General features: G+C 42.6%; 1 protein-coding gene across 2 annotated transcripts in view; it reads right to left on the reverse strand.

The window, feature by feature from the left end:
- Positions 1-25591, reverse strand: part of LOC131399210 (contactin-associated protein-like 4) — a 174435-nt gene that overhangs the window by 110423 nt on the left and 38421 nt on the right. For both annotated transcript variants that reach the window (XM_058533395.1, XM_058533394.1), the window contains exon 3: positions 2681-2874. In XM_058533395.1, coding sequence (XP_058389378.1) covers positions 2681-2874 — 194 coding nt within the window. The remainder of the gene's footprint in view (positions 1-2680; positions 2875-25591) is intronic.

Raw genomic sequence — 25591 nt, forward strand, 5'->3', positions numbered from 1 at the left:
CTCAGTGAAATAAGCCAGACACGGAAGGACAAATATTGTATGATTCCACTTGTATGAGGTCCCTAGAGTCGTCAAAGTCATAGAGACAGAAAGTAGAGTGGTGGGTGCCGGGGGCTGGAGGAGGGGGAATGGGGAGTTAGTGTTTAATGGGGACAGAGTTTCAGTTTGGGAAGATGGAAAGAGTTCTGGAGATGATGGTGATGGCTGCCCAACAGTATGAATGTACCTAATGCCTCTGAATTGTACACTTAAAATGAATAAAATGGTCAGTTTTATATTATGTATTTTTAACACAATAAACACATGCAAAAATAAACAAAGCAATAAATAAAAGACATCTTTTCTATAAAGGGGCTGACAGAGTAAGAGTTGGGAAGAAGCAGATAATCCAACAATTAATGATGCAATCTACAGTCCACTGGAAATGAAGGTAGCAGGACACCCCACCCCAAAATCTGACTGTAGAGCTTTGGGGCATGCCACCCCAAAATGTGCTGCCTTGGTACATTGATTATTTTGAGATGTGGACACTTAAAAAGCAGCAAATGCAGGGAGAGACCTTCTCTGAACTCTCCTCGTCTGCCTAATGACAGGTCCGCCAACAGGGACTCAGGTGTCACCAACTCCCTCCCTGGAAATTTCATCAACCAGGAAGATGGACTCTTGTCACAGGAGAGGAGACCAGAAATCGACCCACACTCAGATTCCATCACAAACTGTCACGTCTCCCATCTGTTCTCCTGAAGGCTCAGTCATCTTCCCTACAAACCACTCATTCTCCCCTGAAAGGCCCACATCTGCACCCCTTTCCCTCTCAGGATGGTATTTAAGCCTGAATTCTAAGCCACTTAGAGGAGTTCCTCTTTTTCCCTGGGACTCTGCTGTGTGTACGTGAGGTTCACATGTTAATAAACTTGTGTGTGTTCTTGTTTATGTCTTTTACAACAGGGTCTCAGCCAAGAACTCAGAAGGGCACAGGGAAATTATTTTCCTCCTGCACGTGAACAGCAGGGTCGTGCAGCAACACCCATCCCTGTTTCCACTGTGTGGATCAGTCACGGCTCTGTTTCCCCTGGGAATAAGCGACAAAGAGACAGTGCCTAAGCTGCTTAATGGGAAATTCAGAATTCTCAGTTTCTCCACCTTCTTCTTTTTGTAAAATTGGTCAACAACATGAATATTAACCAATATAGTTAAGTGTTAACATGCCTTACACAGGAATCACCTGTTTTGAAGCTAAGACTTGGTCAAGAACAAGAGTTAGATGATAAGGCACTGAGTTCCCAGCACAGAGGGCTGCTGTCTCCTCGCTCACGTCTCTGAGTCTGGAGGGGTCTTGGTGTTCCTCATCCTATGACAGGGGTGAGTAGACGCAGCCGATGCCCCCAAAAGCTGACAGCACAGAACTGGGGGCCAGAGGTTCAGGAAAAGACATGGATAATCCAGAAGAAACCCCGCCTCCCGGATTCCCTCTCTGTCTGCTAATCACCGGGTCTACTGTTTGAATCCTCCCCTCATCTTGACAGCTCAGAACAAAGAACTCAGGGCTATCTGGCTGGGACGTGGTGCTTGTGGGTACAAACTCAAACTAGCCTTTAAATTTTGTTTTACATCAGAAAAGAATAATGTCTTTCACCTGACAATATCCTTAGAGCTTGCTCCTTCAACTCTTGTGTCCAGTCACCTGTGGCTTTGTCATCTCTGCCGTCTTTAAATAACCTGCCTCTTTACAATCTCTCCTTTATTGGCCCACACCCTGGCCACAAAACCCAACTTTTTTTTGGTGAGGAAGATTTGCCCTGAGCTAACATCCGTTGGCAATCTTCCTCTTTTTTGCTTGAGGAAGATTAGCCCTGAGCTAACATCTGTGCCAATCTTCCTCTATTTTGTACGTGGGATGCCTCACAGCGTGGCTGAGTGGAGTATGTCCATGCCTGGTATCCGAACCTGCAAACATGGGCCATTGAAGCAGAACGTGCTGAATTTTATCCCCTTGGCTGTGGGGCTGGCCCCAAACCCAACATTTTAAACCACTGTCAGAACTAGGCAAGTTTGAACAAACGCGAGCAAACATTACTTCAATTACTCTATAATGAAAGAGATGTGATAAATTGCATAACTTTCTAAAAGTCACAAAAGTTAACCAAACAAAACCAAACTGTCCCAAAGAAGCATTGGCTTTCAGAGACACAAGGTCACTGAATCTCATCAAGGTCTCTACCCACAGACTCGCTAAATGTGGCCACAGACTGAAGGACAGACCCTACAGTCCACGGATGGCAATCTCTGCACATTCTAGTAACGGAGTCGTTCAGCCGTGCCCTTCAGAAGCCTCGGATCAAACCAGGAGCGAAAAGAATGGCCTCCTTGAGTGCACATGAAATGATACAGAGACAGTGCAGCCTCCACACTGGTGCACAAGGCACGTTATACACAACACCGCCCACACCTTCAATGGAAACAAAAGGATTTTTTCTTCAATTTTTTCAGTTTGCTATAAAATTATTTTACTTTTAGATATTTACTAAACTAGCATGTGTCATGCACTTGAAAATGCACAAAAACCTTGGCAAAGTAATTCTGTGGGTTCTGTTTCCCTGATGGATTTGAGACCTTTGCGGCTGGGGGAGGAGTTGCCCTAAGTTGGGCCTGGGAGTCGTGTCGTGTCAACGGGACATACCGAGATGCTGTCCTCCCGCCGGTACTGCTTCCAGTTCCTGCCGCTGTCGCTGAACATCAGGAGGTAGCTGGTCACCCAGTCGGAGCTCCCGTACCCGCCCTGGGTGGCCACCGCGGTGACCTCCACCCTCTCTCCAAGGTCGATCTGCAACCACTGGTTCTTGTCCGACAGGAGCGGCATCCAGCCCCCAGCCCCTTGTTGTGGAAGAGGAAACAGGGGAACATGGGAAGAGAAGGAAATGTTAGAATGTGTCTGCAAGGAAGTGAGACCTGGGCGAGAACGTGTGCATTTCCAAACTGAGAATAAACGCCCTCATGATTGTACGTGTCACATAATGAATGACTAAACTGAATCATCTGCGTGCTCCCAGATCGGGTGACCTCCTCACACTGGAGGCCAGGTGTCCACTGAGGAGCCAGGTGCTTGGCCTGATGGGCGGGCACCCAGTGGAGGCCATGTACCCTTGGAACCAGTGCCCCCCTGGCCCTCGTGCTGGGCTGCTCACCATTGAGCCTTTAACATCTTAGAGGACACAGGAGGGGTGCAGCTAACTTATGACGCTGCTAAACGTCTATCTAAGATGCCCCACCTCTGCTTCCATGATCAGCTCTGGGGATGCAAGGATCCTAGGATCAAACCCTACTGCAAGGAGTTCCCAGACTCAGAAGAAATCAAAATCAGAGCATTTAAGCAGGATCAGGAACTCACTCAGGGGATGGTGCTGCTGGTGAGGCCCATCGGGGTACATGATAGAAGAAGGAACATGGGAAATGCCCTGCAGGGCAGTGAGGGGGGCCCCATGGAGCAAACTGCACCTCAGCCTCCTCCAGATGGAGAACCAAGAGACTGCAAAGTGAGTGGGGGCGAAAGTAGGAACAGGAGCAGGAGAGCACAGAGCCCCACGCCCCCCATGATTCTGGCCCTGAGCAGAGAACCTGGGGGACAGAGCGAGACCCTGTGGGGATGACGCAGAGACCAGAAGAGGGGCAGGGGTGTGACCTGGGAAGTGGAGCCCACCTCAGGCCCACACCATTAGGGCCATACCCAGGCTCAGAGGAGCGGGTGTGACGTAAAGCCAGTCTTCTGAGTCTGCACTGCGCTTCCTGGGGATAAAAGGGACCATGGTGATGGAGAGGAAGGTTTAGGGCCAGCGAGATGACAGAGGACCACAGCACATGAGAGTGCACTCCCCATCTCCAACAGGAAGACAAGAATGACAGAGAGACAGAAAGAGAGAGAGAGAGAGAAAGACAGAGAGAGAGAGAGAAAGGAAGGGAGGGTAAGAAGTGGGAGGGAAGAAAGAAAGAAAGAAACAACAGCAAACACTCAAGACCCTGAAAGTGGCTGGGCTGACAGGACTGGGCACTGTTCAGCTCAGAATCCATACAGTGCCCAACATACCAAAATGAGTAAGATGAAGGTAAAACCCACACAGAATTATTGCAGAAAATCAGGAAACAAATAGTCACAAAAATTGAGGAAAACCCCTACTCCCTAAAAACAGCCACAAAGTGAAAGGAAACTCTGTGAAAAATGAGCTATCCTCAAGCAAGCCTTTGAGGGCTGGAAATACCACCTTGAATCAGAAGTTCAAAACTAAGAACAGAAATGGACCAAAAAATGGAGCAATAAAGAAATGATTGAATTCAGGAAATAAATGGAAGGAAAAGACAAAGTTATCTTCAAAATAAAGAATAAATAACACTGCATACCTATTAGAACGGCCAAAATCTGGAACACTAACACCACCAAATGCTGACAAGGATGTGGAACAACAGGAACTCTCATTCATTGCTGGTGGGAATGCAAAATGGTGCAGCCACTTTGGAAGACAATTTGGCTGTTTCTTACAAAATGAAACATACTCTTACCGTACGATCCAGCAATCATACTCCTTGGTATTTGCCCAAAGAAGTTGAAAACTTATGTCCACACAAAAACCTGCACATGGATGTTCACAGCAGCTTTATTCATAACTGCCCAAACTTGGAAGCAACCAAGATGCCCTTCAGTAGGTGAATGCATAAATAAACTGTGGTCCATGCAGACAATGGAATATAAAAGATATAGAGGAATCCTAAATACATATTATTAAGCCAAAGAAGCCAATCTGAAAATGCTACAAACTGTATGATTCCAACTATACAACATTCTGGAAAAGGCAAAACTATAGAGATAGTAAAAAGATCTGTGTTTGCCAGAGGTGAGGAGGTTGGGATGAACAGGTGGAGCACAAGGGATTTTTAGGACATTGAAACTACTCTGTGTGATGCTGTAATGGTAGACATATGAGATTACGCATTTGGCAAAACCCATAGAGTGTACAACATCAAGAGTAAACCCTAATGTAAACTATGGACTCTAGTTAATAATAATATATCAATAATGGCTCATCAATTATAACAGATGTGTCACACCAATGCAAGATTAATAATAGGGGAAACTCTGCATGTGTGTGTATGTGGTGGGGGTATACGAGGGAGTATGTGGGAACTCTAGTTTCTGCTCAATTTTACTGCAAACCTAAACTGTTCTAAAAAAATAATCTATTACTTAAAAAAATAAATTGCATAGTGACCAGTAAGTCAATATATTATAGAAGTGAGAGCCAGCTTTCTCCCTCTTGGAGGAAGGAATCACTTTTCTAAACAAGGAAAGAGGGACGGTGAAATGAACTTCAGGGTTGGGTTGGAATCAGAGGGATCAGTATACGTTGTGGTTTTAATGCACGTATGGATAGATACAGAAATACAGTTACATGTGTGTCCACATGGCTTAGTATTATATGTATATTTCCTAGATCTGTCTGCCTTGAGGTCCTGGAAGCCAGGCCCTCAGGAGCAATGAGCACATGCTGCGCCACTCTCCAGCAGAGCCACCCTGGGGTCCCTGGAGAAGTGGCTGATTCCAGTGAAAGTGCAAGACGGGCTTAGAACATCTTGAGTGCCAAAAAGTAAGGAAGTGCTCAAAAAAAGGGAGACTTGTCAAACGAACACAGGAACCAACGTGAAGGGTGGCTAACACTGGAACAACTGAAGCAGCACAATTAAAAACAGATTTTATGCCACAGAATAACATGACTATCCATGAGTCCCACTGATACAAATAAATGAATAGTCAACGCATGCTTGGGAGGAAGGGTCAGCTCCTCCTCATGGAGAATTCCCACTGATGCATCAGTAAAGAGGGAATCGTCTTAGGCGCACACCACAGTAATGGGCACTGCAGACCAGATCCACGGGTGGTGCTCACGGTGGTGGGTGGAAGTTTGAGGAGAAACCACATTTGCGTGTCTCAAAGTGTCTCCCCCAAGTGGCTTATCACCAACAAGAGATCCAGGTCGACATCACTGTTCTCAGACAAATCCACATCATGGCCCGTCATAGGACACACAGAGCAATGACAGCATTTCTGAGATGCTCTTGCCAAAAATCCATAACCTCGCTCAGTCTAGAGAAAACATGGTACAAATTCAAACTGAGGAAGATTCTACAAAGTCGCTGACCAGAGCTCGCCGAAAAGTGTGACAGTCACAAAAGACGGGAGACTGAGGAATTGCTGGGGACTGGAGGTGACTATGGAGGGAAAACCAACTAAGGCACTGTGGGGTCCAGGGCAGCCTCTTGGAATGGAGGAAGGACAGTGAAGGAGCTCTGCAAACGCACTGAGCTCCGCCATTTAGTCTGTACTTTTGTGCCGGTGTCCCTTCCTGACTTGACCATTGAGTAAGACAGGGATATCGAAGGAGACACTTCCTACCTTTTTTGAAACTATTCTATAAGTCTATAATTAGTTCAAAATAAGATGTTTAAAAAGTGTGGGACAATAAGGCAGATGTTAAGAACTCTGGGCTGGTAGGAAGCATGGACTCATCACCACTACCCAAGGCCATCACGAACAGATACGAAAGTCCACCAGGCAGAGTGAAAATGGAGAAACTGAAGCTTCCCAGAAGATAAGGCCCGTGCTGACACTGTCACTGCCCACGATGCCGTGGCCAAGGCCGCGTTTTCCTGTGTTGAAGCTTGGAGAAATAGTGGTCTTCTCACTGCTAGTAAAAAACCCTGTAATTCTGTAAGTTCTACACAAACAAGATGTAATAATTCATCTCGGACACTTCTTTTAAACTATCATCCTGGGTCCCAGTGGGGCCTGCGCTCGGGAAGCCTGGGCAGCTTTCAGAAGTCACATCTATTCTGTCCTCCCTGCTTGGCTGCCCTCAAATCCCAGAGAGCCCCCACGATCCCACTTAGAGCCCCCAGCACATGTGGTTCGCCCCCTAGAGTGTGTGAAGTCTCGCATAGTAATGAAATCCTCGTCCTCGACCACAAGAACCTTAACAACAGATAGTACAATGTAGGGGAGGAAAATAACTTCCCTCTACCCTTCTGAGACCCCTGTAATTAAAGATTAACATGAGAAAAACAAACAGAAGTTTCCTGATATGTACCTGGGGTACACGCAGGGGAGACCCAGGAAAATACATAACTTCCCCAGGGGTTCTAAACCACCAGGTTAAATACTACCTTCAGCTAAATCAAAGAGAGCAGGGTGGGCTGGCCCCGGGGCTTAGTGGTTAAGTGCACGCATTCCGCTACTGGTGGCCCAGGTTCAGATCCCGGGCGCGCACCGACGCACTGGTCATCCAGCCATGCTGAGGCCGCGTCCCACATACAGCAACTAGAAGAATGTGCAACTATGACATACAACTATCTACTGGGGCTTTGGGGAGATAAAGGGAAAAAAAAAAGGAGGAAGATTGGCAATAGATGTTAGCTCAGGGCCGGTCTTCCTCAGTAAAAAGAGGAGGATTGGCATGGATGTTAGCTCAGGGCTGATCTTCCTCACACACACACACACACAAAAAGCAACTTTAAAGAGAGCAGGGTGAGGGGCAGTTCTGGGGGGACCAGGAGGAGCAGGTCACAGGGTGGGCTGTGGTGTGGGTTCAGGCCCTGCCGTCTCCACTGATGAGGGTCTCATGGGTGCACCATCCTCCTTGTCTGGGTGCAGAGAGGGAGACACCCCTACAAATGCTGATTTCCTTTATTGATGTAAAGTTCTCTTACAAAAGGGCAACTTCTACTCTGTTTTCAGAGCTTCTCCTGCATCTGGTGATTCTCAAAATAATCAGATCAAAATTATCCTCATGCCAAAGAGGCACATTTTGGGGGCATGTCCTGCTCCTCCTCAACAACCACGGAGGTAGGTAGGACAGTGCGTTGACTCGGGAGCACTTCTCCCCCACACAGAAGACGCTCAGGGCGCAGCAGTTGTTGTCTTTGCAAACGATAAAGGAATTACTAGTGACTCCAAGCATGGAGGTGAGTCCACAGGGGGTGTGTTCAGTTTTACATTTTTTTAAAATCCCTAAATGGTCACAGACACAGGGGCTCTTTTATCTGTTACCAGCCATTTTCAGTCTGCAAGGGTCGGAAGGAGTAGCCAAAATTGTGTCATGTATTTTTCAATTAGTTAAGGAACAGGAGCCCCCAATATGTGCTAAGGATTCCACCAGCTATTTCCATGTACACCCTCTTACTTGAGTCTTAAAGGTCTCTAAGGCGGCGCCTCAAAAATTTAAAATAAAACTACCTCATGACCCAGCAATTCCACTCCTAGGGATACAGCCCAAAGAATTAAAAACAGGTTCTTAAACAAATCCTTGTGCATGAATGTTCACAGCAGCGTTACTCACAATAGCTGACAAGTAGAAATGATCCACAGGTCCATCGAGTGACGAGTGGATAAACAAACTGTGGTGTATCCACACAGTGGAACATTACTCAGCTGTAAAAAGGAATGAAGTAGTGATTCATGCTACCACATGATGAACCTCGAAGTGAAAGAAGCCAGACCCGAAGGTCACATATCACAGGATTTTTTAATATGAAGCATGCAGAATAGGTAAGTCCACAGAGACAGAAAGCAGAGTGGTGGGTGTCAGGGTGGAGGGCGGGGACTGGGCAGACACTGCTGATGGGTAAAGAGTTTCCTTTGGGCTATGATGAAACAGTTTTAGAACTAGATGGAAGTGGTGATTGCACAATATTGTGAATGTCCTAAATGCTACTGAATTTTTCCCTTTAAATGATTAACTTAAACTGCATGATTTTTACCTCAATTAAAAAATACATCTAGAGGGAGTTGCTTATCCTGTCCCTTAACACATGAGAAGATGGAGATTCAGAGACAGGGCAAATTTGACCAATATCCTGCAGTTAGTGGTTGTGATATTAAGAAAAAATACTTTAAAGTTTATTTGAGCATATTATTTTAAAAGCCAGCTCTTTTTTCTTGTTTCACTTTTTACCCCACTTTGAAATCATGCTCCTATCAGTCACAGTGGTGAATTTCACCCCAAGAGTGTGTTCAAATAACAGATCAGTTACTCACTGCTGACTGGTTATGAACAACGTGGCCAGAAGGTCTTTGTAATGTGATTCTGTCTGGTGCTTTCTCTGCATGTCTGCACACCTGAGCCTGGCTCTGGCACGACAGGTGTGTGGCAGGTGGGCGGGGAGAAGGTAGAGGGGACGCAGCAGCCTGTCCAGCCTGAGAAGCTGCTAACACATTTCTCCTTTCCCTGACCAGTGGCCTGATGTGCGCTGGGTGGTCACCTGTGGAAAGCAGGTGCTCTGTCATGTCCCGTGCTGTGTGTCGACTCTGCCAAGGGGGTGATTATGCAGGGGACCTTTGGGACTTGAGGGGCATGAGCAGCAAGCTCTCCAAGGATGCAAAAGCAAGAAGGGGAAGTTTCCAGACATGAGTACACAGACACGACCTCTTTGGGGATCTGCATTTCATACAAACAGGTTCATTGAAATTGTCACGAGGAAGTTTTCCATTGGGATAATTGCCTTGTTTCACATGTTAATCATCATGATAGGTCTTTTCCCTCCTCACCTAATTGCTTCTTAATTCACAGCAGACTTATCACAAGTCCTGGGAGAAGTGAGGAAGGGAGTCAGGGAGGGCGGTCCTGCACTCTGATCAAACCACCGCGGTTCTGGGAAAGCCTCTGTCTTCGGACTGTCTGTTCTTCTTTCTCTGAGGCTGAGATGGCTTTTTACTCTGAATTTCATTTAAGACCCACCCACCTTGTTAAGGGAAGCCAAGCATTTCCTTTAGCTCAGATTCCTTAACAGCAACAACAAAAGCCAGCCATGTATGAATGACCTGTATCTTTCAGGATTTATTGTATATTTCCAGGATATATACGTGTGTGTATAACTTTTACCACACCACTGGGAGGAAAACACAAAAAGAACAGAAAAGAGACAAAAGCAGTTCTCCTTCAGTGAGGATTTTGGCTGGCTGTGCCCAGAGGCAGGGCACTTTCCTGCTCTGACAATCATGAGAGGTGCTGCCCACTCAGGGTCCCAGGGCATCCACGAGATCCATGCACAGGATGTGCTCCCTGATCAGGGCAGACAAAGGAGGCCCTCTGTAAAGGGACACTCAGCCTGTCACTATCCCAGGAGCCCCAGGGATGTGGGTCATTTGAAACCATTGGTAGTGACTATGTGGATAAAGCAGGGCCTTGTCTGGGTCCCCAAAAGGTGCGTCCAGTTCCCCAGAAGCACTTGACCAGTTAGCGTGTTCACCCTGGGGCTGGCCTGGAGGACAGAACAGGACACTTGTGGGCAGTGGGAGGACACGAGTCTTCTCCACATGCCCTGATGACCAGACCCCTAAACCAATATGGGGAAGAAGGGAATAGTCCCCACTGCGAGACCCTCATGGTTAGGTCTCCTTTTGGTTCTTATTTTGCAAATGCAATACATACTCTTTGTTTGAAACCATGTATTGACAAAATTACGATATGGTTCCACCAATTGTTTACATTAGAAATAAGACATGAATGACCCATAGACCCATGGGCAGCTCAGAAATGTGGCAAAGTCTCCTTATGACTGACCCATCTGTGTGACTATGTTTATGTTACATAGAGTCTCATAGTGAATAAATCCTATTTCCTAATGTCAAGCTCAGAATCACCAACACTCCCCACCCCTCAAACAATAGAACAAAGGAAGGCGGAGTTCCCACACTACCCCTTAGAGCAGGAAACTTCTCTCAGCTCGGATTCCACTCCCCTCTCTCTTTATAACTGAGAGGGACACCACCACATCCCCACCACCCCACCCAGGCCAGTGGCAGGAGGTCCCAACCCTGTGACCCTGGACTTCACCAGCATTTTGGAGACGAGAGTGACACAGGCAGTCTAAGGAGACTGGACTCCAGACACATTAGCGAGAGGTGCTCTTTATGTATTTGACAAAAGTTCTTTGCCAGATACATGTATCGTGAATATTTTCTCCAAGTCTATGGGTGACTTTTCTTTTTGTTTATGGTAACTATGGAAGAGAATAAGTTTCAATTTTGATGAAGTTCAAGTTATTATTTCTCTTTTATGTTTCATAATTTTATGTCCTATCTTAGAATCATTGTCTGCCCCAAGTTCATAGGATGTTCTTCTACGTTTTCTTCTAGAAGTTAAATACATTTAGCTTTTTTTGTTTAGGATTTTATCCAGAAGATGTAAAGAATTCTTAATATTCAAATATAGTGAAAATAAACAACCTAATAAATTAATGAACAAAGATCTGAAGAGACACTTCACAAAAGATGTATGAATGATCAATAATTACATGAAAAAATGCTTAACATGTTTAGTGATCAGGAAAATGCAAGCTAAAACCAAAACAGAATCCCCCTGCACACCTGCTAGAATATTTAAATTCAAAAGACTGACAACACCAAGTGTTGGTGAGGATGTGGAGCAACTAGAACTGTCTCACCTTGCAGGTGGGAATGTAAAATGGTCCAACCACTTTGGAAAACTGGTTAATAATTTTGAAAAGTTAAACATCTATCTATCATTTGCCCAGTCATTCCACTCCCAGGCATTTACCCAGAGAAATGAAAACATATGTCTACAAAAAAACTTTATAAATAATTGTCCATATCAGCTTTATTTATAGTAGCTAAACACTGGACATAATCTGACAGTCTATCAGCAGATGAGCACATAAACAAATTGTGGTTTGTTTGTACACATGATGTGACACAGCAACAAAAGGGACCAAGCTCTTAGAACCCGTGGTGGCATGGATGAGTCTCAGAGATTACACTGAGTTAAAAGCCAGACACATTGACATGAAAGTTTAGAAGAGGCACGTGGCATCTGAACTGTGGAATGGTCACTGGGAAGACCTGGGCACTGACTGGAACGCCATGATGGAAATTCTACGTGATGATGGTGGTGGCTGCCCAGGTCTACGTGTTTATCAGAACTCACTGAAAAATGCACTTACCCGGTGCAATTCACTGTAATGTAAATTATACCTCAAAATGTTCACCTAAAATTTTCCACCCTGTGGAGATGGAAATGGCTTGTTGGCCTGTGGTGAGAAGCCCAACCGGATGAGCAGACACAGGAAAACACCAAGTTACCCCAATACACAGGCAAGACCAACACCTGTTCCCAGGAACCTTAATAGATGGATTTTGGGTGAAGAAAGCAGGTTATCTTCACACCCAAATAAACTCAGATGTGGTCATGACACACCCAGGTCAATAAAACATCTCTGAGTGATGGGGCATCTGAGCTGGAGACTTGTCTGAGTAATAAAAAGAGTCACCTGCTTTTTAGCAAAAAATTCCCAAACATTCAATTTGGGCAACTAGGCTCATCAGTAAAATGGAAGCTGTCTACAGAGGACTCAAGATAGAAAACAAAGGAGCAATCCCTACAAGGCACATGGAGTCTAGAACATGAAACTGAATGAAAGAAACCTTATTTAAAATGAGGCCGAGAGGCCAGAAGGGGGAGCCCTCATGCACTACTACTCCACATCAATTATTGGAAGGATCATGCTTTACAGGAAGGATGTCAATCACAGGAAGGACCCTCAATTACAGGAAGAATGGTCAATTACAGGAAGGACACCAATCACAGGAAGGATGCCAGTCACAGGAAGGACCCTCAATTACAGGAAGAATGGTCAATTACAGGAAGGATGTCAATTACAGGAAGGACACAAATTGCAGGCAGGATGTCAGTTAAGGAAGGATCAAGGATTACAGGAAGGATCATCAATTATAGAAAGGATTGTCAGTTACAGACCCAACAGGAAAGGTGTACTTTTCATCCCAACAAGAAATAGACTACCCAGCAACTCTCCCAATGAGAAACCGTCAGCACTCTGAACTCTCAATTTCCACCAATGGACTTTCATTCACAACAACCCCTCCCAACTTCCTCCTTTTTCTCTATAAAGTATGTTCCTCTTTGCTTGCTGGACTTGCCTATGGCTTTTGCTGTAGCTTGCTTGTCCCTAATTGCAATTCCTCTTCTATTCCCCAATAAACCCATTTTACTGGGGAATTAACTGGCTATTTTATTTGTTTAGGTCAACAAGAACAATATGAAAATAAGCCCCACAGGCCACAGCTGCCTGGGCTGGCCCACATTCTCTGCCCCTTCCTGACTCCATGTTTGGTCACCTGAAGCCATCCCTTCCTCCGGGGCCCTGGACCCTGCCCCTCTCTTCTGCTGGGCATATCCCCAGCCTCAGGTGGTGGTGACAGCACAGACAAGGATGCAGCGTATCTTGGTAATTCATTTATTAACATAAACTCCTGTTGGAAAAGCTTAGAGGTTGGAGTCATCCCTAAGAGAATCACAACTGTGTATTCTGGTTACACATGGTGAATCCAAGCATCCTTATGAATCTTTTGTTTGGTTAAGTGTCTAATCTTCCAAAGGCAGTTTATTCATTTCTTAGGTGAATTATATGTAATAAAACAACATGAGCCAGCCAGAGAAAAGCCTGACCACTGGGTAGAGAGAGAGATAAGGAGAGAGCTGGGCAGAGTTGCTGGAATCGTCCTTCCAATTTGAAAGCTTTTGCATCTTGATGCTCATGGTTGAACCAGACCCTTGGGGCAGACACCCAGTGCCAGCCAGGACCTGGAGCCCAGTGTCCTTGCTGGGAGGGCAGCCCTGAGAAGAGCCCTGCATGGCCCAGCCCCTGTCAAGATGCAGCTGGATGGAGGACACCTTCATGACTGTCTCATGCTCTGCTCCCCCAGGGCTTCCTGGAACAGCCCCTGAAGTTGACTACTAGCCCCAATGCTTGTCTTAGGTCTGCCTCTGGGGGAACCCAGGATAGCGTGCCTGGTGCTGCCTGCCATGTGGGGTCATTCTTCTCTCCCTATACCTTCAGTGCACTCAGAGAAGCTCAGGGAAAAGAGGCCCAAGGGAGCCTCTGGGGCTTTTGTAGCTACTGAATCATTATGGAAGGACTAGGGGCAGGAGGTAGAAGCCAGGACCTGAGGCAGCACCGTGGACAAGCCCTGAACACACAGCTGTCCCTGCTCACACCAGTGCTGGGCGTCTCAGGACCAAGGGATTCACTGCCTTGCTCATCTGGGAACACTCTGGGCTTGTCATTACAGGGCGAGAAGACACGGGGGTGTGATTTATGACAAAAAGGGAAGAAGAGTACACTATGTGGTATCCATTCATGGGTTGATGGGCATTTGGGTTGTTTCCACTTTGGGCTGTTATGAATAATGCTGGTAGGATCATTTGTGTATAGCTCCTGCATTTTTTAAAGATCTATAGATTTGAGAATGTCCCAAAACAATGACTTTAGGGGCAATGGAACAAGCAAGACATCTCAGGAAGAGGGTCCAGGTGGGGGTTCACCTGGGAGGGGGGCAGGTCTGCAGCGGGGGACTATGCCTGATGCCCAGGGTTGTCAGTCCTGACTGCTGAAACAGCCTCCTCACCCCAGCCCCTCACACCTTCCATCCAGCCTCAACCTCCCAATTATTTCTGCAAAATTGGAATGAATCATCCTGCCCCTTCCTCAAACACAGAATGGTTTCTGGAGACCTGTGGGGGTCAGCATGTCCACATGGGGCCCTGGACCTGCAGTATTCCTGCCTTGCTTTTGCTCGATTTCCCTCCTCCTGCTCTGCTTGAGTCATCTTCAGGTTCCAAACTCTGTCCCAGGACGTCCTCTCCGCTGCCTCTTGGCACAGAACTGCTTCTTCTTGGAGCTGCCACAGCGAGTCCTGTCATCTCTGCTGGCATTTGTTTGATCCATTTGCTTTATAAATAATTGCCTATTTGCCTTGGAGGAAATTGTGAATTAAATGTAGATGAGGGGAGAAAGACAGCAGGACAGAATTAGCTCTGAGAGCATAGGAAAAGGAAGGAAAGGTTCACATAATGAAGGTGCAGAGGCAGTTGAAGGCCAAGGACACTGACATGTGGTTCTGGGTGCTTTCGGCATGGTCCTTCAAGATGGGCGTTCTGTTTCCATTTTAAGGCTACATAAGGTTTAGTATTTTAATTTCCTTACAGTTTTTGGAGCCAATGACTAACCCAGGTTTGTCTGATGCCAAGACCAAAGCCCTGTCCACTCCCTGTGAAGAGGCCACACCAGGCTGCTGGCAGCCACATCCCACTGTGGCCCTCAGCCCTTGCCCAGCTAAGACTGATCCAGCCCAGAGCAGGGGGCAGGTGCAAAGTCCAGAGCCATCCCCAGGGCACTTCCTGGGTTATAAATTTTAACTTGGGGAATATCCTCTTTGGTGGCTTCATTTTGCTGTTGACTTTCTTCCCAGTGATAATGGATGTTACCAGGAGTCCTTCTCCTGTATCAGAAGGTCACCGTGCGCTTGATCCCCTCTGAGAAATTCAATGTGGAGCATTGGAAAATAGTGCAAAGCATTTAAACCAGTGCTGTGGGGTTGGGTGATGCACCCACGGCCACCTCCTGGAGCCGTCCTGCTCTGACCTTAGTTTGCACATCCACAGAGCAACATCACCACACACCCTGGGAGGCCTGTGCGAGAACAGGCTATTATAATGAGATTCGACTCACAGAGTTATCAGCAGAAGCCCTGGCCTGGGAGTGAGAGCACTTCCAATTCTTTATACAAATTCTGGGGGCTCAGGCACCTCTGGAGAGCATGAGAAATGAGAGGGTAACCCCAACGCCATCACCGTTACGGGAGCATGGAATAATAAGCGCTAAAACACTCAGTCTTGCTTGTGGTTTTCAGAACACTACACACACAGTTTTCTAAAAGATAAAACTTTTACAAATCATTGCCAACTTCAACATAATCACCATCATTATATCATTGTAAATTCCAGACAGTTAAATTTAGATTGTCCTCAATACAGGCACACCTTAGAGATGCTGTGGGTTCAGTTCCAGATCACTTCAGTAAAGTGAGTCACACGACTTTTTTGGTTTTCCAGTGCCTATAAAAGTTATGTTTATACTACATGATTATATACTTAGTCTACTAGATGTGCAATAGCATCATGTCTGTAATATAGTTTTATATGTTGTAAAAAATTATTTTAAGAAAAATCATCAGGACTTTCATGATTAGGAAAGATGAAGTAGCAGAGTCTGGATCTATTCTGCTGGCAGAAACCACTTAGAATACATAAAAACAATTTTTTTAGGACACTGGGCATCAGGCAACAAGATAGAAATCCTTGAGATATGGAAACAAAGGAGACAAGACCTGCGATTGTCCCCATTTGCTTTTTGGAGAGAGTTTCTGGGCGTGGCACAGGGAGGGGCTACCCAGGTGGAGCCTGGTGGTCTACCTTAGCGGAGGAGATGGAGCTGGGAGCCCAGGGGACCAAAGAAGCTGGGATCTCAGGACAGAGAATCAGAGATGAGAGAACTGCACAGAGAGCACTCTAGAGCCTGCAGAGGGGCATCTCCAGCCTTCAGTGAGTACTGATCAGCACATGTGTGTGAGGAGGTTCCTGAGGCTGCAGAAAGAACCACAGGACAGAAGGAGGGGGAACAACTCCCAGAAATCACACCATACCAAGTCAAAGGTTGTGCCTCAGTGGGAATAATGAGCCCTAGACTACATGTTCACTCCACCCAACAAAGCTTATACCAAAGACCAGATCACTTCCCCAGTCACTTAGTTGTTTCCCACAATAAGGATCAAGAATATTTGTGAGAATACAAAAGAATCCAAAACTCAATGAAATAAATCTGGTATCCAGTGAAACATTACTAGGCATGCAAGAAATGAGGAAAATACAACCTATAATCAATTAATCAACCTATAAAAAATACAACCTATAAAAGTCAATCAATTAATATCAACACAGAAAACCTACAAATGATAGCATGAATACACAAGGGTTTTAGACTATGAATTATTATAACTGTATTCTACATTTCAAAATTCAGAAAGAAGATTAAGCATGTGAAGTACAGATATGGAAGACATAAAAGGTCCCAAATCAAAACACTAGCTATGAAAATTACAGGTTGAGATTAAAAAATCCACTAGATGTGATTGAGAGCCCGTTGGCATTTCAGAAGAAAACATTAGTAAACCTGAAGACATAGCACTAGAATTTGTCCAAAGTTAAACACTGAGAGTAACAGAGACTGAAAATAAATAAACAGAACATCAGTCAATAGGGCAACAACCTCAAGTAGTGTGATATTTGTGGAACTGAGGTCACCAGAGAAGAGGAGAGAGAGGATGGGGGACAGAAAAAAAAAATTCTTCAGGAGATAATGGCCAAAAATTGTCCAATATAAGGAAAAATATAAACCTCAAAATACAAGATGCTCCACCCATCCCAAATAAAAGAAAGATGAAGAAAACCACATCAAGCACATCACGATTAAATTTGTCAAAAACCAGTGATAAAGGGAAAACCTTTAAAACTACCAGAGAAAAAAGACACATTATGCACAGAGGAGCAAAGACAAGGATGATGGCAGGTTTATCATTGGAAACAGTGCAAGTCATAAGATGGCAGAGCAGCATTTCTAACATCCTGAAAAAAAAAACCTGTCAATCTAGAATCTATACCCTGTGAAAATATCTTTCACAAAAAGACAGCAAAATGAAGACTTTAAATATGCACAAGCTGAGTGGATTAATCACTAATTGACCTGAGGAACAGGATGTATTAAGGGAAGTTTCCAACCAGGAGAAAAATGGAACCATATGAAACTCTGGATCTAAGGAAAGGAATAAAGAGCACTAGAAATGGTAACATTGTGGCCAAATATAAATTTTTTTTTTAACTCAAATATCTCTAAAAAGCCTAAACACTAGGAGAGGAGAAATAGTAATCAATTTGTAAGCTTCTTAAAACATATCAGCAAACTGATGTTACTTGGATGTAGACTATGATAAGTAGAAGGTGTGCACTCTAAACCCTTACATAGCCACTAGAATAACATAATCATGGGTTACGGCTTATAAACCAAAAATGGAGATAAAAGTGAATCATAAAAATATTCAATTAATCCAAAAGAAGATAGAAAAAAAGAGAGGAGTAAATAAGAGATGGGACAAACAGAAACCAGAAGGTAAAATGGTGGATTTAAACTTAACCATGTCAAAAACTGCATTAAATGTAAATGGTCTAAAACTCCAATTAAAGGGTATAGATTGTCACATTGGATAAAAATAAAGACACAAATATGAGCTGCTTATAAGAGACAGTTAAAACTAAAGTCACAAGTAGTTTAAAAGAAAAAGATGGAAAATGATACATAAAGCTAATACTAGTTAAAAATAAAAGTTGTTATGGCTATCAGACAAAGGAGATTTCAGAATAAGGCATACATAAAAGGATAAAAAGAGTCATTTCACAATGATAAAGTGGTCAATTTATCAAGAGGACAAAATCCTAAACTTAGTTATACTTAATACCAGAGCTTCAAAATATATGAAGTAGAAACTGATAGGGATTCAAGAAGAAATAGATACATCTGCAATTATGGTTGAACATTTTAGCACCTCTGTCAATAATGGATACAACAAGTAGACAGAAAATCAGTGAGTGCATGGAAGACTTGAACAACAATAACAACTCAGTCTAATGGACATTTATAGCACATCCCACCCAACATTTATAGAACAGCCCACCACCAACAGCAAAACACATATTCTTTTCAAGTGCACATGAAACAGTTACCAAGACAGACTATATCATGTGCCATAGAATTTATTTTAATAAATTGAAAAGAATTCAAGTCATATAAAATATTTTCTCTATCCAAAATGAAATTGCAAATCAATAACAGAAGGTATCTGGAAAATACCCAAATATTCAGAAACTAAAGATGACATGCTAAATAACTCAAGTCAAAGGAAGGATCAAAGAGAAATTGGGAACTATTTTCACTTAAGAAAAATGAAAATAGAACTTATCAAAATTTTTGGATGCCACTGAAGCACTACTTGGGGAAAACTTAAGAGTAAACAAGTATATTAGAAGAGAGAGTTCTCAAATCAATGACCTCAACTTTCACATCTGAAAAAACTAGAAACATGAGAGAAATATAAATCTACTTACTTATATAGAAGTAAGGAAATAATAGAGATCAGAATAGAAATTAATGAAATAGAAAACAGAAAACAATAGAGAAAAATCAGAGAAACCAAAAATTGTTTTTTAGATCCATAAAATTGATAAACTTCTACTTATAATAATCAGGAAAAAATAGAGAATCCATTAATTACTAATACAAGGAATGAGAGGGGACATCGCTACAGATATTAAAGGATAATAAAAGAACATTATGACTAATTTTATTCCAATAAATTTGATGGTTTAGATGACATGAACAATTTTCCTGAAAGACAGAAACTATTCAACTTCATTCAAGAAGAAATAGAACCTAAATAGTCCTAATATCTATTAAAGGAACTGAATTTGTATTTTGAAATTTCCTACAAAGAAAACTCCAGGTTCAAGGTGCTTACAAATAAATTATATCAAAATTTATGCAAGAATTAAAATAAATTCAAACTCTCCAGAAAGTGAAAAGGAGGAATTACTTTCTAACTTATTCTATGAGGCCAGCATTGTCCTGATAGCAAAATAATACAAATAATTTAGCAGAAAAGAAAGAAATACAGACCAATCTATTTTATGAATATAGATGTAAAAATTCTTAACAGAATATTAGCATAAAGTCCAACATTATGTAAAAAGGATAATACATTATGACCAAGTGTGACATTCCGGGAATGCAAGGTTAGTTTGACATTAGAAAGTCAATCAATGTAATTCAGCATATGAACATATGAAAAAGTCAAACTGCATGATCATCAAAATATATGCAGAGTAAAAGCATTTGAAAATATCAAACATCTGTTACTGATTTAAAAAAAAAATCTCTCAACAAACAAAAACAGGGCAGCTATGAAAACCCTGTGAGTATCACCGCACAAAGTGGTGAGAGACTGGATGCTTTCCCCCTGAGTTCAGGAACAAGCCAAGGAAGTCTGTTCTTACAGTATCTATTCAACATCACAAGGGTTGTTCCAGCTAAGGCAATACGGAAAGAAAATGAAATAAAAGAGATCCACATTGAGAAGAAAGAAGCACAATTATCTTTATTCAAAAACAACATGATTGTCTATGTAGACAGTCTTGCGGAATCTAAAAAATTGTACTAGAATCAGTGTATGGTTTTATCAAGTTTTCAGAATATAAAATCAATATACAAAAGTCAATTATATTTCTTTATATTAGCAAGGGACAGGAGGAAATAAAATTTAAATAACCATTTACAAAACATGAAAAAATACAATACACTTGGGGTAAATCTGACAAAACTTGTACAAGGGGTGTATAGCAAAGAGTATAATGTATTGCTAAGAGATATTATACAAGACCTAAATAAATGGAGACATGTACTGGGTTCATGGATTTGAAGAACCAATGTTGTGGAAATGTCAATTATTCCCAAACTGATCTCTACAGTCAATGTAATCCCAATGAAAAAAACCCTCAGAAGGTAACTTTTGTAGAAATTGACAAACGTTGTAAAATTCATAGGGAAACTCAAAGGACTGAATAGTCAGAACAACTTTGAAAAAGAACGACTATACCACTTAATTACTTGATTTGACTATTGCAAAACTAAGTACATAAGATAATGTGGTGTTCAGTAAAGACAGATCAGTGGAGCAGAGAAGAAGAGCCCAGAAGCTGACTCTGTGGTATGTGGTCAATCACTTTTTCACAAAGGTGCTAAGACAATTGAGTGGAAAAGGATAGTCTTTTCCAAAAATTGTGCTGGAACAACTAGATATCCATATATTTAAAAAAGGACTTTGTTCCATACGACACACCATATACATTTTATTTCAAAATGGATCATAAACCTACATATTAAAGCTAACTATGGACAACAAAGACGAAGACACAAGAGAAAATTGTTGTGACCTTAAGTTATAAAAATATTTTAAACATGTTACCCCAAAGGGCTATTTCTTAAAAAAATGATAAATTGGTCTTCCTCAAGAAAAAAACTGTCACTCTGCAAAAGACACTCTTTAGAGAACAGAATGAAGCAAGCAACATACTGAGGGAAAATACTTGCATCTGCAGCTCACACATCTAAATATAAATAGAAATCTCAATACTCAACAATTACAAAATAACCCAATATGATACTAACAAAACATAGGCAAGTTTTGAACAGATGCCTTTCCAAAGAAGATAACAACAATAAACCATGATATAATGTTCAATATCATTATTCATTTGGGAAATGCAAATTAGAAATCCCTGCATATTTATTAGAATGTCTGAAACTAAGAGAAATATAGAACCCAGGGGTTGGAGAGGATGTGGGGCACCTGACTTGCCAGCACAGCTGGTGGAAATGTAAAATGGCAAAAGTTACTTTAGAAAACGCTTTGGCAGTTTATTAAAATATTAAACTTCACCTACAGCTTTAGTCAGTAACACCAGTCCTAGGAATCTGCCCTAGAGAAATGAAAACACGTCCACACAAGCCCTGGACGGTAACGCTCAGAGCAGCTTAATCACAGCATCTCCAGACCGAAACCCCTGGAATGCCCTTCCTCTGGAGCATGGACATACAAATGGCGTTATATTCATACAATAGAATAATACTCAGAAATTAAAAGGAGTAACTGAAACACCAGAAAAACATAGATAAATCTTGAAAAATGTCACACTAACCAGAAGAATCCAGATTCAAAAGAGTATATAATGGAAGATTCCCTTATGTTCTACAACAGGACAGATTGTTATAAGGTGATGGAAATCAGAACAGTAGCTGCCTTGGGGGTGGGGGTACGGGCACAGGGTGGAGGGTACTTTCTAGGGTGAGGGTGTCTTTAAGTACATTCTTGGTGAGGTGATTACATGGGTGCATACATTTGTCAAATTAAAGATGTTAATAAAATAACAATATTGGAAAAAAATATTGAAAATTTCCATCTTGGGAACATTGAAATTTATAGCTGCAGAGTCCTGTGTTCTCTTTCTTTAAAGGAAAGAGTGTTTTAAAATCGCTCATCATTTTTAGTCTGTAGGAGCTAAAAGAGAAAAATAACAGAGAGAAATGCGCTCCCTTTGCAACTATAACAAGGCATATTGTCAGCACGCATAGACACAACGTGACCAAGTAGGATAATGTAAACATCTGAAATATGTTAACGGTGTATTTGGACATCTTGAAAATCTTTTTTCTTCAAACCTCAACAATGTGGTTATGTCCTCAATGCTAAATGCATTTCAGATTTAGAGGAAGACCACTGTTAGTGAGAATTGAAGTGTTAAACATTGGGGCAGCAGTAATCTTAGTCACTGGTGTGACATCTCCTCTCACTTTGAGGATATTTGAAATCTGAGAAGGTTTCAGGATAACAATGGCTCCATACGGCTGGAGGAAAAGAGAAATCTCTAGGCAACTTGTGTTTTTGTCCTGGTGTTCAAAATTCTGTTACATTTACAGTAGCCTGGTGTTTCTCTTGAAATAAACTCCACACGAGATTCAAAGAAATAAACATTACCACAGAGACTGCTGGTTCCTCAGGTTATGAAAGACCAGTGGTACGAACTGGGCTGAACCTGCAGTAAACTTCATCCAGGGATCAATGGGGTGTTTGCTGCTCAGATGCTTCTGTGTCTCTAGAGTAAGTGGAAAGGTCCACGAGGCCCCAGTCCCTCTCTCATACCCTGTGATGACTAAGCAATGACCTTAGGGTAGACGCCCAAACATTCATCAGCTGAGGCTATTGCATGAAAACAATTATCTAATGCACATGCCGGACTTAACTCAGCAACAATCATGTGTACTAAATAAGCCAAACATTCATCTATTTGTTTCAATCACTCTAAAATCAATGATTGCTGGAAGTGTTTATTGCCCATGGAGAAAACCCAGAAGTCATTAATGATTTTAGGCTGGCCAGGCCCAGAGCTGGTTAGAGACTTTCCCTGGGGCCATCTTTGTCCAGAGTGTCTGGAACGCCCACAGCTGCCTTCCTGTGTTCTGGGCAGAGGGACATTTTCTCTGCATCCATCTTCCTCCAGAGGACCCAGCAACCCAAGGGACAGGGGCAGTGACAAGGAGCCTGGGCTGATGCCCTTTTTAGCCAAAATTGAAGATTTTACCCTTTTAGCCAGGTAAAAGAGAATTATAGAAAACCATGCATTGGCTCCAGAAAGTGCTGTGGGGAATCAGAATTTGCCACCCCAAAATGTCTCTTTGGTTTGATTATTTTTAAGAACAAAAGACTCAGGAAGAAATTTTGACCTTCTCCCTAACTGCCTAAAAGAATTTAAGATAGAAGGCCTGTTCCAAGAAGGATCTATAGATAACTATAGCTACCATATCTACCATAGATGTCTACCAAGATAACTATAATATGAAATAAACCAGGTGTGACAAACAGAGAAGAACCTAGCAAGGCCCATTTGATCAAAGTCCTCTCCATGTCTCATTGCCTCTGCAAGACATGGCAAACATTTGTTTGCTAAACATTGGCTTTTCCATCTCCATGTAAATTGCCTTCCTCTCCTTTGAAGTCCCAAACCACTCCCCCAACATCCTCCTTTGTCTTTAGCTGAAGATGGTATTTAAGGTGGTGGCTTTGGCCATTTTGGCGAGTTACTCAGTTTTCCTGGGTTTTTCCCATGTATACATGTTATTAAACTGTGTTTGGTTTTCTCCTGTTATTCTGTCTCACGTCAATTTAATTCTTAGATCAGCCAGAAGAACCCAGAGGGTAGAGGAGTATTTTCCCTCCCCTACAGTGCTATGCAATCATCTTGTAAAAAGAGAATTTTTTCCCCTTTTTTTCTTTTGTTGTTCATGCAAACAAGTGCCTAAGAAGGTCTCACTGACACAGATGATGCTGTTGCTGCAGCAAGCCCGTCTGCATTCCACACGCACTGTCTTATTTTCAGTCCTGAGATTATTTCACATGTCAATAATGCACAGAGACTGCTTGATTAATACGGTGTTTATGGTGAAAGAGCACACACTTTATTTAAAGAGATATATTAAAATTCAAGGTGTACCTATACCCTGTGCGTGGAAATCGTGAATAAAGGGAGAGAAACATTCATTCCCATTAAAGCATCACAGGTGCTGTCATTGAAGCATCGTTATGACTGTTGGGTAATTCTGGATTATTCTTTCTGAGCTATGAAATCTCTCATGGACAAACTGAATTCTTTCTACCAAGAAAAAGAGATGAGTCCCTGTTGACAGCAAGATGACTCCGCAGCCCACCTTCAGACAAGGAGACTGTGTTGTCAGTGGCGCCCACCTCCAGGGAGCGTTGGCTCCTCTCTCTCCAGGAGAAGGGATGTGTTACTCTGTCTGTTCCCTCCCATGCACTGGGGGTATTATCACAACCCCATCCCAATCCCGCCCTAGAACAGAGATGTTAAAGCAGTGAGTGGTCTCCATAGAGACAACTATTTCTGGCTCCTCTAGCTATGAGGGTCCCAGGCTTGCAGTGGGAAGACCTGATGTCTTAGGAGTTTCTGACTCTAAGTAGTTTACTTATGGATATAGTTATTTCTGTTCAGATCACTCATATAGCCATCATTCACAGCCTGATCGACACCAAATGAGAGATGTTAAAACAGTAGAAACACTGGACAGCCTTCAATAACTCACTCCCAATTTGCAATTCTTTTGTGAATGCTGCAGGCTATCAGGAGGGAGAAAAAAAAAAAACCCAATCAAAAACAAAGAATTAGCAAGTAAAAGATAATTAAAATGGGCAGTTTTAAACTTAACATGCAAATAAAATTCATTAAGTTTGATATCTTGCTTCATTATGAGCTGCAGGAAAATAAAGAAGGAAAAGGATTTCCATTGATGGAAAATCCTGAGGCTTGTAAATACTGGTGGGAAATATGATTTTACTCAACCACAGTGAATATATTCACTTGTAATTTACTGAAAATATAGACAAGCTGGAGAAAAATTTACTGATTTAAATATAGTATCCCTTCTCATTGTGAAAACTTTGCAAGTAATTGATTGAAATACAGACTTTTCTGTTTTCTTTTCAAAAGAAAAATATTATGTTTCTCCTAAACTGAGTACAAGGATTAGGATTCAAATGAGAATAAACATTGAATTTTCCTAAAATATTTCTTCTTTTATTGTATTTTATTGGCACAAAAATGTCCCACCCTCTTTTTTTTTACTGTGACAGTTTTGGATAAATCCAGCTTGTCATCAAGAAGAGCCTGAGGAGGTTCTAATCTAATCTTCCCTAGTGTTTCAGGGATCATGTAAATCCTCTTAGAGAGAGATTAGAAATTCAGAGAGAACAGGGCTCCATAAGTATCATTTAAAGTAAAGCAGGCCACCATCTTAAGCAGGTGTGTGGGATTGTACATTCAAGTGCATTTCTGAAGAATGGAGGATACCAAGTTTCCATGGTGGCAACAACCCTTGTAATCTGGTGGGGGGGCCTCGGGCATGCAGCATGGATAGGAGGCAGTGATGAGGGGAGAGAGGGGCTGAGGGGTGCTGGCAAGGCTGCAGAGGAGGCTGCCTGCTTGCCACCAAAAACCGTTTGTCT

Source organism: Diceros bicornis, chromosome 37 (genome assembly GCF_020826845.1).
Source record: "Diceros bicornis minor isolate mBicDic1 chromosome 37, mDicBic1.mat.cur, whole genome shotgun sequence".
NCBI classification, from domain to species: Eukaryota; Metazoa; Chordata; class Mammalia; order Perissodactyla; family Rhinocerotidae; genus Diceros; species Diceros bicornis.